The sequence below is a fragment of the Podarcis tiliguerta genome (genome assembly GCF_965153285.1).
Source record: "Podarcis tiliguerta genome assembly, chromosome: 1".
NCBI classification, from domain to species: Eukaryota; Metazoa; Chordata; class Lepidosauria; order Squamata; family Lacertidae; genus Podarcis; species Podarcis tiliguerta.
This window is the reverse complement of record NC_139534.1, coordinates 52058389-52074311: the sequence shown is the minus strand read 5'-3', so window position 1 is coordinate 52074311 and position 15923 is coordinate 52058389. Positions and strand designations below refer to the sequence as shown.

General features: G+C 43.7%; 1 protein-coding gene and 1 long non-coding RNA gene across 15 annotated transcripts in view; one reads left to right on the top strand and one right to left on the bottom strand.

Moving 5' to 3' along the window:
- TTLL4 (tubulin tyrosine ligase like 4) overlaps nucleotides 1-15923 on the top strand; it is a 29811-nt gene that overhangs the window by 447 nt on the left and 13441 nt on the right. For 4 of the 14 annotated variants that reach the window (XR_014514713.1, XM_083454777.1, XM_083454776.1 and 1 more), the window contains exons 2-8: nucleotides 7612-9079; nucleotides 10392-10513; nucleotides 12145-12208; nucleotides 12566-12690; nucleotides 13776-13886; nucleotides 14816-14892; nucleotides 15362-15556. Coding sequence is in view for 12 of the 14 variants with exons in the window: in XM_083454777.1 (XP_083310903.1) it covers nucleotides 7686-9079; nucleotides 10392-10513; nucleotides 12145-12208; nucleotides 12566-12690; nucleotides 13776-13886; nucleotides 14816-14892; nucleotides 15362-15556 (2088 nt within the window). In the remaining 2 variants the exon portion in view is untranslated. The other 10 variants (XM_083454775.1, XM_083454772.1, XM_083454781.1 and 7 more) reach the window with 7 other exon arrangements.
- Nucleotides 2350-5560, bottom strand: LOC310684266. The gene is made up of 2 exons (XR_014514724.1): nucleotides 5501-5560; nucleotides 2350-2464 (listed from the first exon to the last, which is right to left on the bottom strand). It is a non-coding gene; the product is annotated as an uncharacterized lncRNA (long non-coding RNA).

The window sequence follows — 15923 nt, the reverse complement described above, 5'->3', positions numbered from 1 at the left end:
GGGGAAAGTTATATTTCTTTCTTACTACTTATAGGTTTACGGAATGGGGGTTTGAGAGGAATTCATGGGGGCAGATCTGGGTGCAGCCCTTCATCAGGCTCAAGACAGAAAAAACGTGGCCATGTGAACGCCTGGCCTTGGGGTTTTTTTCGTGGCGAAGCGTTCAATGACTGGTCTTCCGTTCTTGTGCAGGTTTTATCTCGAAACATCAGACCCGTGTTTGGAGTTCACAGCCCAATGATAGACTCGTTCTGCTGGTGAACTAGTTCTATTCGTGGGTGGGCCTGTTCACATGTTACATGTTGGCAAGCATTTTACCAGTGTCTCCATCTTGTCAGTTTTTTGACTGCTAGTTTGATATAATCAATTGTTTACTTTTTATGGTACCGCTTGTCTGTTAATAAAGCGGTATTCTCTCAAAGCACGACCGGTTTTGTCATAGTCTGTTAGGTCATTACATCACACACACACACACCCTTTAGACAATTGCTAATGGTGTGACCTTGATTCCATTTGCTTATGCTAGCTGCAACATTTAGGGTTTTGAAACAGATGTAGTTCAGTATATTAGTGGCCCAATCTCAGAGTTTGAAAAGGAGGTGATTCCTGACATGTGCTGCACTCTCTTTCCTGAATTATGTCATATGTGCAAAACAGCTGAAATAATATGCACCTTTGCTTCCTAGTCAGGTAACTCTTAACAGTTGTGGGTAGTACAACTTGAAGACATTCCATTTTATTGTATTGACTGACATATTGCTTTATTTTGTCATATATTCCTAGTGCGTTATTTAGTAAAATGTAATTCTAAAAACCAAGGCTTCCTTCCTTTGCATTTTCTGCTGTCTTGGACTGTCCCAGTCATTGTCTGTGATGTGTTCAGGATTCAGTTTTTTGCAAGTCAACAGTTACACAGCTCTGCAGCTCTGATTGCTGTTTTTGTACAAGGATTTTTCCAGGTGGGTTGTGTGAAAGTCATTTTCCAAAGCTATAACAATGCTTCTCCATTTCATCCAGCATGTTTGTTTCTTACACATTTTATTTCAGTTTTAAGTACTAAACCTTATTTTTTTCTGTACAGTAGTCCGTGCCGACTTCCAAAACCTATGGGGATATATCTAATGGTGCCCCTCTATGAACAGAAGTGAGTCTTTCCATTCTCAGAAGGATATGTGAGTCAGCAGAGGCCTCTGCTAATGGAAGATAGAGACTATTTTCATTGATTTCCCCTAGTAGCCCCCACATCACCTTCTGTGCTGTTCCACCTTTCCATTAGCAGAGGCTGGATCAAAAACTCTTTCACAAATGGAAAGGCACTACTGTTGAATACAAGCCATGGTATTTTAATCACCTTTTCTTTTAGCATGAATAACAGAATCGTAGAATTGTAGAGTTGGAAGGAAGCTTGAGGGGTCATGCCTGCAATGCAGGAATCTCAGCTAAAGCATCCATGACAGATGGCCACCCAACCTTTGCTTAAAAACCTCCAAGGAAGGAGAGTCCACCACCTTCCGAGGGAAACCATTCCACTGTTAAACAGCTTGCTGGATCAAGCCAACATGGTCCATCTAGTTCAGCATCCTCTTTCCCACAGAGTCTAACCATTTACCTCTGAGAAATCCAGCAGCATGACATGAAGGCAAAAGCCCTCTTTTATTGTTCCCAGCATTCGGTATTCAGTATTCATGAGTTTAGCAATGCTTCTGGTTAAGAAAATATGTGTGCCTATTTCTGGTTCATTGATCGGTCTGCCTGACTTGTCTGCTTTGGGATTTAGTTTGCATACTTCTCTTGTGCAATAAGTGTAGTGCTACCACTGTTACTATTTTTTAACATTTAGCATTTACATTACACCAGCAGTGTACTAAGTGCTAAGCAGAATAGGCAAAGGATAGTCCCTGTTCAAGATTTTACAGTCTACATTCCATGAAGGACACTTGGGTAATAATAATAATAATTTATTATTTATACCCCGCCCATCTGGCTGGGTTTCCCCAGCCACTCTGGGCGGCTTCCAAAAGAATATTAAAATACTGTGATACATCAAACATTAAAAGCTTCCCTAAACAGGGCTGCCTTCAGATGTCTTCTAAAAGTCTGGTAGTTGTTGTTCTCTTTGACATCTGGTGGGAGAGCGTTCCACAGGGAGGGCACCACTACCGAGAAGGCCCTCTGCCTGGTTCCCTGTAACTTGGCTTCTCGCAGTGAGGGAACCGCCAGAAGGCCCTCGGTGCTGGACCTCAGTGTCCGGGTAGAACGATGGGGGTGGAGACGCTCCTTCAGGTATACTGGACATGTAGGGTAGGGACATGTACAAATAGTAAAGATGACCAAGAGGAGACTAGGAGATACTTGTTGAAATGCTTTATTGCAGAGGTGGATCCTGAGGAAAGACTCAAGAAGAGGGAAGTGTCTTGACACACTGAAAGGTGGAAGTTGCGTTTGGGTGTTACGAATTTCATGGCTAGAAGAAAGAGCATGAGTTAGAGTACTCTAAGGTAAAGAGAGGGGCTAAGGCAGCTTCTGTGATGAAATAACCAAGTGGCCTTAGGCAAGCTGTGATTTCTTGGTCTCCCCATATCTGCAATATCAGGAAAATAATACTGTCCTATTTTACAAGATGACTGTGAGACATTTCATTAAGATAAGGTATGCAAAGTGTTTCAAAGCAACATAAGAACTTAACTACAAGTGAATTCATGATCTGCTTTAGAGACTTCAGTACCCTTCTCCCGGGGGTTTGGCCAAGAAACCTTAATGGTGTTTTAAGTAGCATTTGACAGGGTAAATAGTTGGAAGTATGCACTACTAGTGTGGGGCTGATGCTGGAAAAGACAAGCAACTCAGGAGAGAGTTACAGGGGCGATGTGATCATAGGGAGGTGAAATGGGAAAGGTGGCAAGGCAACTCAGGACCAGATAGCTACTTGTTCTCAATGACATACAGATATAGGTTTGTATTTGGTATAAAAATGCCCAGACAGGTGAGTGATCTTTTACTATCAGCTGGGGTGATGGAAAATGCAATCCATCTTCAAAATTCATTTGTCTGTTACCCAGTACCCTGCCTTGTACAGTTACGTTGTGCATTCTTATTAAATTATAGATGACTAGGCAAGTTGGGACATGTTAATAATTTCAGATATATACTTTTCAATATTACTGTGAAGCAGCTTTCCATATATTTAATTAGCTTGTTGGAAGCCATTGCAACAAATGAAAACCCCTGGTTTTCTTGCTATGTTTTAGGAAAACTCGCTCATATTCACTGCTTCTGCATCTAGCGTTTCCACCTTAACAGTTTCTCCCATCTTCCTATTAGTAGCATAACCCACTCATAAATGACATTCTCAAATATATTTCCTCCTGCTGTCCTCCATTTCATTGGTCAGGACTCAAACAAGCAATTCCAAGCAAAATCCCATTACAGGCTTTTAATGTTCTGGTGGCCTGATGGTGAGCTTTTGCCATTGCTTTTAAACTAAAGTGAAAAGCACACCACTCCTACAAATCTTTAGTACAGTCATAGCAGAAGAGGGAACCTTTGGAGTAGCATTTGTAGTGGTAGTTCATTGGATGGAGGCAATAGAAGGAATTAATGCATCCTTATGCTGTTTTTGAACGGCGGGGGGGGGGGGGAGATGCTGGTAGCTCTATTACTAATCATATTTAGATTTTGAAGAGCCAGCAGCTGCTAATTGTGCAACTCTTCTTAGAAGAGCTTTCGGACCAGTAGGTCCGAACTACTGTGGTGAGAGTACTCCTTGGAGAGCTCTTTGCTGTGAATAATAAATGGGAATTGAAGTTTTATTTCTCTCGTAAATCAAGCTGGACTTGATTCGCTTGATTCGAGTACCTCTATTATGATCAAGGGAGTGGTGTGCCACCCATGTGCGAGACTGGGGCAAGAACTGTGCTTTCAAGAAAAGAAGAAAGGTGGTTCTGTGCCAAATTCAGCAGCTGTTGTTCAAATCCTGTTTGTAAGTAACAAGTGAAACTTTCCGGGGTTGCCATGGTATGCATGGCATACAATTTCACATAATCGTTCTGCGGCATACTGTAGCTGTTGTTTGGCAGTGGGCCATATTTGCAGCAGTGCTATAGCTAATCTCTTTTAAAAGCCCAGTTATGAGATGTGTGGAAGAAAGTGTTGTTGAGAGCATCCTGGTATATTGCTCTGGACCCATAATAATACTGAAGACAGGGAGATGCTCAGATATCTTGATAGGATTCTATGCTTTTGATGTGCCAAAATTATTTAGGCAGAATGCGAACTGATTAGGTGATGAGAGAGGAAGGAGGAGGTGTTATGGCATTTGATTCAAAGTTTGAAACAACACACTCACCTAGGAGCAAGCCCTGTTGAACATGTATAGTATGTATAAAATCGTGTTCTATGTATTTTTTTAGGGTGTGCTTTTTTGTCCTGATGCCCTTTTTCAAGGTGGTTTAAATTATTTAGTTAGTTAGTTAATATCCCACTCTTCTTCGCAAAGGAGCATAGGATGGCAAACAACAAGTGATAAAACAATAAAATTAATTCCAATATGGATTCGGACAGCGAAATATCTCAATTCAAAAGGCTGGTTGAAAGAGGAAGGTCTTGAGTGGGCATCCAAAACACAACAGAGACAGCTCCTGTCTGATATTCAAGGGGAGGGAATTCCTAAGGGTAAGTGTCACTGCACTAAAGACCACCTGATAAGATGGTATTTGTAGGAGGCCCTCCCTTGCAGAGTACAGTGATCATTTGGGTACATAAGAGAGGTAAGACGATATTTCAGATATCCTGCTCTTAAGACAGTTGTTTGCCTTTTAATGTCACATCAAAAACTATCACTTGAAGTGGACCATTTCCCTTCACCATAGGGCCTGTCCTTCATGGATCTATTTTGATTGAATTTTTAACTAGGTTGGATGAGCCTCCTATGGAAGATATATATAGGAAAGGTTCTGGAGAGGGGATAGATGGGCCCTGAAGAATTTTCTGTGTTTGAAATTGTATAATCTCATTTCTCTGCTTTTTCTGTTTTTGGTCTCTCAAAATACCTAGAGGATTAATCAGCCTTCAGAACTTGCCTGAGGAACAGTATCTGGTGGATATCAAGCAACACGTTTCCAAAATGAAATTCTATCTTGCCAAGTGCTAGTAACTCAGTGTAGTCTTTGTTTTTCCCCTAATCTGTGTGTAGGGCTTAGATGTCACTACAGATTGGAGATTGTTGTTGGGTGTCGACTTTGTAATCCAATACAGTACATGCAGTGTATCAAGTGCTGCCTTCTGAACTGGAACACACCATCAGAGCTGTATCAGCAATTCATGGGAGGGAGGATGGATGTGTATGGGACACATGGTCCTTTTGCAATGAGTAACAGTATCACTTCCCACCTCTTGGTTCTCAAATACACTAACCTTTGATAAACTTTACGATTTTAGGATAGGAAGGGGGGGGGGTTCTAGGATGGCCCTGCAGGGTGGTGCTTTTGATGTGACGGCTCACCTGAAAGAGGGCAGGAGTTGTGCCTCACACTTCAGCATGTAGCCTGAATGGTAGACAAAGTCCTGTTCTAGAATGTTATGGATGTTGACAGTTCTTTTGGCAGAGAGGCAGTTTGCTTTGAGATAGCATAGAAGCTTGTTGTCAGAACAAAGGTTAGTGCTGTCCGTTGGCTCTGTACTGGTGGTAGGAACAGAACATAATGGTGAAGTGAAACTTCAGGGACAACAATATTTTTGTGAGAGAAGTCAACCGCTAAGAGCCCAAAGTATGTCCAGCCAAAAGAATGTTTTTTAATCAAGTTACAGACAAGATGTCTGGTATAAATCCTTTTCAGGCTGTCTAGAGGACCATGCAACACCACGTCTGCATCCTAGTACACTGGAGTTCCACACTACTGCCAATTCTGTGAGCTGCTACTGGTTGTACAAGGTCAGCACTGTCCCCAAATAACCTAAAGGGCTTATCACATGAGCAGTCTACTCTAGGGTGGCATGTCTTTATAGCTGAGCAAGTTCCCTTCTGTTTGAGGGTATATTAGATCCACTTATTTTGTCGTCTAATGCATTAAATACCAGCCATTTTACAAGGAAATGGGTGTGAATACACCTTTCTGGCTCAATAGGTGCTGTAGGCATTTTAGTTTCTTTCATATGTATGCTGTGACATTTTTCTTCCTCTCCCTGCCTTCAAATCCACTAGCACCTGCTTAACAAGATTGCCTGATAAGCATCCTAGCACAAAAGGTGAAAGGGGCATATTCAGCATGTTGAGGGAAGCCTCATTGCTAATCCCCTGCTAGTCGGGTTGCTGGATAAAATGGGTGAATGTTATTTTAGAGCCAGGATTGGACTGTGCTTTGCTTGTGCCTCCTGCTGCCTCTCTTGGCTCTTTGTACAAGGGACTGTTTGATTGAAACCTAGACTGAATTCTTTCGGCACTGCCTTGATGAGTCAGCAGGCATGTGCTGGGAAGAAACAGCCAGCCTCCAGTAGGAACCTAGCAATTTAAATGTCAGATTTTCTTTGGGTAGGAAAGCTGATTCCCAATATTATAATATATTTACTATGTAATGAAAAGGGCAAGGGCAAAGTAATCCATTTAACCTCAGAACATAGGTTAGCAAACACCCCCAACACTAGGTCTGAATATTTTCAGGAATGCTTTCTAGCATGAAGTTTATCACTGGTTCAATACCCCTTTGGCTATCAAAATGTCACCTTGCTGCTTATCGGCACCCCATGTCATCCTCTGCAAAATGTAGCTTGATTTTGTTGACATGCCTATTTTTCAAACTATGAGTGTGCTCTTGTTCCAACTGCTTACTCTGTATTCTGGCAAGATGGGTGGAGGACAAAATTGCTTAGAAAAATGACTGAATTATCTGCTCATTCTCCTTTTTGGGAACCAAACTCTGAACCTTGGGACTTCCATTCCCAAGCTCTTCCGCAACAGCTCCAGAAGGATTTGTTGCCTGGCTGGGTAACCAAGTGAAGAACCTATAGTGCTGGAGCTAGCTATAATAAGCAAAGTTCTGCTGTTATGTCTAGTTCTGTTCTTGGTTCTAGGCTTTCTGTGGTATAAGATGTAAAAGAACTGGTGGATGGAAGAATCCTGCATGAGAATAAGAAACACAAAGGTGCAAGCAGGAATACTGAGCAACTATTGCTAGCTTATTTGCATTATAAACAAGTGTTTATGTTGTTAACCTCATTCCCCTGCCATCCCCTTGCGCAGGAGAAAAAGCCCTTTTCTGGCTGTTCTTCCCTGTAGCACAAGCCTTCCTGGTGGTTTAATAATAATAATAATAATAATAATAATAATAATAATAATAATATATGCCACCCATCTGACTGGGTTGCCCCAGCCACTCTGGGTGGCTTCCAGCAACACACACATAAAGTAAAACATTAAACATTAAAAATTTCCCTATACAGGGCTGCCTTCAGATGTCTTCTGAAAAATAATAATACAGGTCCTTTGTATGCTGTAATCTGGTCTTTTTCTCAGCCTTGATGGCACTGTCTTTCATTAGTCATCTTACCAACGACAACAGAGATTGACTGGAGTGCTTCCTTTGGGCCTCGTAAAGTTCACATGTGTGTTTCTTTCAGGCTGGTCATGGTGAAGATGCCGCTCTGACTCCGGTTCACCAGCTGTACTCACTGAGAGTGTGGGATGGCTCTACATGGCCTCTGTAGGGCCAGAAGCCTATAGCCTTGGCCTCAAGAGGGGAAACCAGTTCCAGGTGGGCATTGCACCAGGGCTGACGGTGCCGCCACTCAGAGCAAAGCTTCACGAGAGTAAGGCCTGGTACCTTGCTAAGCAGCAGGTGAAGCCCATTTGGCAGCTGGAACAGAAACATGTGACCAATTTTCAGGACCTCCAATCGGTCCACTCAGGGATTTCTTCCCAGCGTCCCCGCCTCTTGTACCCAGAGTCATTATGTAGTGATACAGCGTTCCTGACTTCACCTCCACCTTTGCCCCACGCTCTCCCAAACTTCCTCGGAAGCACCTTGCTCTACCGACGTTCTTACTTCAGACACAAGCCTTATCGGAGGCTTGAGTCCATCTGTTTGCAGCCAACTTCTTTGGAGAAGAAACCTCTTTGTGCTCCACTCCCTGCCTATCGCTCCGTTCTCAACAACACCATGACATCCTCAGCCATAGACCCATTCTTTATGCCGAATACTGCTGCTGACTGTTCCAATCCAGTGTCAAAGGGGTTCCCCCTAAGCTCAGGGAAGCAAAACTCCAATTCATACAGGCCAGTGCTAAACAATAACTCTTTCCTTCGGCCAACTAGTGCAAAAGTGCCTTTGCAGCAGCAGTACCACCAGCCGCTGCCACCAGAAAATAAGAAGCTAAAAGGCTTGTCAAGACCTATTGGCTTCTCTTGGACCCACTCTGGTGGAAATGGAGATGGCGCTCCTGCGAACCTTGAAAGAAAGCTTGGGAAAAACAGTGGCATAACTCTTGAGCAACCCAGTGCCAAATCTCCTCGCTCGGCCATTCACAATGGCGTGGTTCTCAAAGTGGAACGGCCCTCCTGGCGACTCGAAGATGGTGAGAACAGGTCTCAGAACCTGAAAGAGCAAGATGTGCGGTTGACGGAAGCTATGCGGAAGCTGACTGCAAATGGGATCCGGAAGGTTAGCACCTACAACGAATTTGGGCACCGCATTGACAGCTCTTGCCTTATGAATTCAAACTTCCACTCTAGTCTTTTCAATCGATGGAAGCCACACATAGTAGCACAGATCACCCCAAAGGACGTACCAGCTGCCACCTCCCCAAATCTGGAGCCTGGTAGCCGCCACCAGAGCCTTATGGTCACAGAAGCTGCCGATGTCTGCACTAAACGCATCGATGTTCGTTTCTTAGCCTCAACTCCTGAACCTTCCAACCACTGCGCCTTGAGTCAGACTGTCAACCACACCTCTGTAAACGCTGGAGAACAAGTGGTAAAAACAGAGCTGTCCCCACGAACTACAGTCTCTGAGGTAGAGACCAAAATTTCCTCTCTTCAGTTAGGCACGGATACAAAATGGGGGAACCCTGTTACTGTGAAAGAGACCGAGTAAGTATTCTGGCAAATAGGTCTGTTGGGGTGGGTTAGTGTTTCCCTTTCAGTACTCTTTGTGGCAATAATTGCCAACCTGTAGCCCTCCAAGCGTTGCTGGATTACACTTCCCATAATCCCTGAATCATTGGCCATGATGTCTGTCGGGCTGGGCGATATCAGCTTTTCAACAGTGCGGTATATCATCAGCCAAACATCACGGTCTGGTGCTATACCACATTGTTGAAAAAACAAGCTGCATTGGCCTCGGCCAGTGAGGCACCAGGTGAAACTGCTACATCTCTCACTGTGGGAACTGAGGCAGTTTCACCCTAGTGCCTAGCGGGCTAGGACAACACAGCTTGTTTGCATGGCTCATCTGGGGTGCGGGAAGGCTCCCAATCCAACAGTGCCCGCCCCCACTTGTGTGGGAGACAGCACTGGGCTGGGGGATCCTTTAACTGCTTGGCTGAGCAGAGCAGCAACCACACATGCCTCAGCCGAGCAGTTCAAAGATGCAGAGGGAGGAAAAAGTTGTATTGACGCCTTGCCAATGAAACTTGTTTCTCCCTCTGCACAATATGAGGGCATAGTGGGATGGCGGTTTCACTCAGCGGTATATCACTGGTGAAACCACTGCTCTTCCTGAGTCCCTCTGCTGGCAGTGCCTACTGGAAGGAGTCAAGAGTCTTGACTTCCTCCAGCGAGCGTTACTAGCAGAGGGACTCAGGAGCGATGGCAGTTTCACCAGCGATATACCGCTGAGTTAAGCTGACTTTGTGGTCTGCTCCTCATACTGGCCCTGGGTGATTTATTGATATGTCGCTCAGGCCTAGCTGGCTGGGGCTGATGGGTGTGGGAGTCCAACAGCATCTGGAGGTTAATCACCCTTTTCTTATGATAAGGACTGTGTTTGATATAGTAAAATACGCTAAAGAACTTAGTAGCAAAGTGTTCCTGTGATGTAAGCAAATTTAAGCTTGGTCATCAATCGGTGTTTGATACGCCTTGGATGGTTTTGCAGCCTTCACTGACTCCAAAACGTCTCTCAGATCAGATGACCATTCTGCTTTACCACTGGTAGCCCATTGTTTTGACAAGTGTGCCACAAGTCAAGTCCAAAATTTGCCACTTGAACTATTCCTCCCTTTCTCTCCACACCACTTCTATCACTAACATGGGTTCATGTTTATAATAGTTATTTGGGATATCTTGCCTTGTCTGTGATCTCTTGGTCTGTTGTTGGGTGTAGAGATCTTTTTGCTTTGCTAACTGAGAGGAGTTACAGAGCTTCACTTTAGGGCTGTAATCCTAGGGCTTTGTGTTGTAGAGCTGCAGTCAACCTCCCCCTGCTGGACCAAGCGGAGGTGGAAGATGTAGAGGAAGAGCTCCCGGACGGCTTGGAAGATGCCTGCAGTCAGGATGAGGAGGGAGAAGAGGAGGATGGGGAAGGTCAGCAGTCACATTTATTTCCTCTCTTCAAAGCACAAACAAGCCTACTCACCACACATAAAACAGAGAAGGGTTTTCATACACTGATTATTCTCTTAATACAAATATACTAATTACTGTCATTTCAAAACATCTTGAATCTAGTAAAAAGCTAAAACGATTCCTGCTATAGTTGTCCATGCTTACTATTAGGGCATGGATATATTGCAGATCACTCTATAATATCAAGAGAGAAAGAACTGTATTTCAACAAATAAAATTGCTAGCTTGAATACTATAATTTGCCTTGTGGGCACCTTCAGCCTATGCACTTTCTACACTTGTAAAACTTGTTTTGAGTGATATGTAGTTAACTGCTATTGTAGGCAGAGCAATAGTGTGATCTCCATTTACATTTTACTGGTGTATTCTATTAAGCATTCAGTTAATTATTTTCTGGTTACCCAGAGACAAACTTTTTAAATCTACTGTCTTGAGACAGTTCAGAGTGAGATAATTTTACCATTGAATGTACAAGGCCTGACAATATTTCTAGATCATAAACAGCAGTAATAGCATTCAGTACTGAGGCACTAATTCACTGCTGCTGGAAGGGCTTCTGTATCCTATGCAACCCAGCCAGAAGGGTGGGGTATAAATAAAATAATAAGTTGTTGTTACTACTACTACTACTACTCAGTCTGAGAAGGGAGAGCCCAACCTACCGATATGTGTGATGCTTACAGCTGTGCCCCAGTTGAGCTGTTCCACCAACAAATCTGTCATGGTGGTGGCATATCTTGAATTCTGCAGGTATGATACAGCTTTTGTCAAATCCCATTGCCCCTCAGCTAGCAGATCTTAACTACAGGACTTCATCTTCAATATTCCTGCTAGGAATGTTCTGATCAAACCCAGTAAATGCTTGTGTGTGGATTTATTATAATTGTTGCTGTCTTGCTACGGTTTGGGACAATGCAACTCACCCTGAGTATTGACCCATTCTGTCCCCCACCCCTAATCTTCTTGCATGAGAGTTTGGAAGAAAGCTGCACTTAGGGTGATTACTGTAGTTCTTGCTAACATTGTGATGTAGCAGCCTGACATTTTCAGCTGTGTTTTAGTTCAACCATTTTATTGTTTTTGTATATTGCACTGTGGTTCAACACTCTGATTATATCCTTTTGTAAATAGAAGGCAAACTTTAACTTACAGGGAGTGACATAGGGAATGATATTCTATCCTCTTCTAACCTTACCATGGGGTCCTTTATTACGGTGTACAAGTAAGGAAATTGATGGCTGTGTGGAAGAGCAGGCAAATAATGGATATCCTCTCATTGTCAAGATCCGGAATCTGATTTGAGGTCATTGTGCAGAAACTATGGTGCCCTTTAAATGTAGCTGCACACTTATCAGTAAGTGGCTCCTTTGCTGCTGGGAAAACTCTGAAATTATGCAAACACCTCTCATGAGTAGGGGCAAGAGAGGTGGTTTGTTATTTAAACATTCTTCCAGTCACGTAACAGTTGCTTGTGGATTAAGTTCAGCTATCTGAGAGAATGTCTAAAAGAGGTTGAATTTCTTCAGGATGTTCATGGAGTGTAGCCAAGATTTTTCACTCATTAAACTATTTTTGCCTTTTTTCTTTAGGTGAATCAGATGGCTCCTCTTCATCCGGATTATCCCCCAATGGTTCTGTAGCTATTATATCCAGGTTCGTTTTAGGAATGTTCTGTCTGTAATGCATTGGATCCTTTTGTTCTTGGATAATCCCATGGGATGGCCACCTGGAGACCCTGATCTGTTTGCCTTGGTGAAATCACTTGGCTTGCACTTGCTGGTTGTGCCCATCTGCAAAGAGAAACAGAGATGCTAAGCAGTCGGGCTGAAAGGCAGCTTAGTTTTCATTCTGGGTTGGTGTTTCTCAGCCGAAGCAAACCTCACTTTCTCAGTCAATGTGTTGGTCAAAAGCCTCAGGAATTAAACTGAATGGCATATGATGGAAACTGATGTCCCAGAGAAAGTGTTGTGCTGCTCACTTCTCCAACTGTGCCTGGTATTCTTTTCCTAGGAATTGCGTGGAGGGATTGGTGCCTACACTAGAGGGCCAAGAACGAATTCTCAAGCCAGCTCTTACATGCAGCCTGTTCCCCAATGTGCCTCCCACAATATATTTTGGTACCCGGGATGAGAGAGGTAAGGTGGATCCAAATTCATTGCACGAAACAGGCAATGCCAGAAAACCCTAGTGTACTATAGTGGTGGAGTGGATTCTAGGGTGGGGAGGTGATGGTGGGATGTATGTAGTCATGCCATTTAAGTGTGTGGTGTAATGACACCTTTCCAATGGAGTTACTAAGGTCTCCAGGTGATGTGAAGAGAAAACCTTAAATCTAGATTTATATCTGTGGAGCTGTAGGATTTTGAGATCACCAGCAAAGAGGTTCAGAACTGAAATGGCTGAAACAGCAGCTGAGATGCTGGAAGGTACAGTAATATTTGATGGGCATTCACTTTGACCCTCAATCTTAATCCCACCATAGGTGGAGCATGTATCTTTCCTGCCCTGCCCTATGATGGGGTGAGTGGACATCCAGAGTCCCATTTGTCGTATTTTGTCTGGCCTGGGTGCTTCCATAGTGGAGAGCAGGCATTATCACAGCACCACAACAACCTTTGGTCTTTGAAGAATTAATGCTGGTCTTAACCTGTTGGGATGTGCACATAGACCGACTCAGCATGCTGCTTGCTATATATAGCATAATTTCTCAAACTTCTTGAGCTTAGTTTCGCTATCTGCCTTTTAAACTTCTGCCTTCCCCCTCCCCAGTTCAGAACTAGCCACCTGTCCCATTCCATAGCATGGAGATCAAGGCAGCAGCTCTTCCCAGATCAGACTGGCATGATACGGCAAGTAGGGGAACAGCTGCACCCCGTCCCCAAAATAAATTAGGATCCTCTGTTAGAAGGCATTCAGCCTATCCATTTATTCACTGATGAGAGGAAGGAAGTCCCACCTGCCTCAAAATCCTGTTCCTGCCAGAAACTTTGCACATTCCTTCAGGTGTGTTGTGCTTCTCAGATTGAGAACACTGTTCTATGGACAAGTGACAGAGCTTTTGCCAAGGGTTTTCTTTCACTTGGTGATCTGATTCTGTTGATATTCATTGAATAAAAATCTTACCCTTCCAGCACTTCATGACAAATTGATGTCCTCAGCCAAAGGAGATGCTCCTGTGGTTGGGTTTCCCTTCTAACCTCAGAATTTCTTTCTCTCCTAGTGGAGAAACTCCCTTGGGAACAGAGGAAGATGCTACGATGGAAGATGAGCACAGTGACTCCCAACATTGTAAAGGCAACGATCTCCAGGTCCCACTTCAAAATCAGCAAGAGTGAGTTGTATTGTGGGAATGGTCTGTGGGTGCATGTTGCCTCCTGCCTTAAATACACCCAGACTCACAGCTTTATCTTGGAATAGTGCTAATGTTTGGAAATGAACTGTCCCACTTTCAGACGCAGATCTTCAGTAGCAGAGCAAAAAAAGCTCCCATAGAATTGATTACTCTAATGCACCTCCCTTGCATGGAGGACTCTGAAAGATGCTGCAAATTATGAAATTGCAGATCTAATTGTGGCTCTTCCGCTGCTTCCCTCTTAAGTCTTGGGCAAGCTTCATGGCACTTCTGCCTATGTGTATGCCCTTGGGCAGCTCTTGTCAAGATGGATACTGACCACAAAGTGCTAATGTTTACTGCAGAACAGCAAGAGCTGCAGCATGGTCTGTACTTACAAACTGAGGAAGAATGTTCAAGACATGGAATAAAACTCCATGTCCTAGCAATTCTCGTAGAGTTTGCTTATACATCTGATGATCTGTGTCTGGTAATGCAGAGCTGTAGCTGCTCTTTCCAGTAGGCTGTTTGATAAATGCAGCAAGCCTTCACCCCCTACCCTTCCAATAAGAGAAGACTTAGATAGATAGGGATCGTGGGGGCTTTAATTTGACATCTCCTGCCTGCTCACCTGTAATTGAATAGGCTTTGATGTCGCAGTATACCCTGTGATGCTGATGCTACAATCTTTTTAGAGTTGTGTACAGTTCTCAATAGGGTTTATTGTGGCTGCTCGTATGAGGCCACTCTTGGTTCATGTGGAAGGGGAAACATGGATAAGGCAGGAAAATTATTTCCAATTCATATTTTCCAAACTGAAATTCTTATATGCCTGAGACTGTTGCAGTTCTTGAGCATAAACAGAATATATCTATATGTATCAATGTGACGTTCAGATAATAGTCTGTGAACTGCCCTATTGCCCACAGGAAACAATGACTGGCTGGGCTGCTGGGGCCATCACATGAAATCTCCGGGGTTCAGAGTTATCAGAGAACACCAAAAGGTATGAGATATGGTCATAACTACAAAAGGACATATTAAAGAATATAATACAGTGTGGGGAAAGGGCATGAGATGCATTTCACTCTGGCCTTTTCTGCCATTTTCTCCATCTGAACGCTGCATGTAGCTGATACTTTCCTGTTTTCTGCTGCAATGTTCTCTTTCCCTTAGTCCCTTCATGTTCTCTTGGTGGCTGTGCCTCTGAAGGAGGCAGCCTAGGTTTGCAAGACACTATATGGTAGAAACTTCAATGCAGGTATGCTTCCTTCATGGGAACTACCTGTTGGGAGTACCAGCCCAGGGGCTTTTGGGGTGGGGGGGTTGTATGGACAATCTAGGTTCCTGCAGCTATCCATGCATTTGGAGGAGAAGTTACCCCCCTGTTGAACCTTTATCTTGCATTTTTACCAGCTAGGATACAGCAGGAAACCTCATTACTCCTTTCTTGTCTCTTACTTTCCCTCCTGCAGTTGAATCATTTTCCTGGTTCATTCCAAATTGGTCGGAAGGACCGTCTGTGGAGAAATGTGTCCAAAATGCAGTTGCGCTTTGGGAAGAAGGAGTTCAACTTTCTGCCCCAGTCCTTCATCCTTCCTCAGGATATCAAGCTGCTCAGAAAAGCTTGGGAAGATTGTGGGAGCCGACAGAAATGGATTGTGAAGCCGGTGAGGAAGGTTTGACCTGTATAGAGATAGGGGTGTGTCCTTTGTGTGCCTTCTGCCATGGCATAGCCATGCTTTCCCTTGCCTTGCCAGTTTCAGGTTTTCTTGGATGAATCTGATTTTTCTTGATGCATTTCATTAGGCTTTAGCACTTGTGTCGGGACGGACTGCCTTTGGGATGAGCTCTGTTCTGTTTTTGTATTGTGTGGTTTTTATTCTGCTTCAGATTTTAGGTATTCCGTTTCATGGTTTTAATCTCTGTAAACCACTCAGAGAAATTAAGTAATTAGATGGTACTGAAGTGCAGTTAACAATAATTAATGGTAATGTAAACTACACCCCCCACACAAACCTTCCACTATAGCAACAA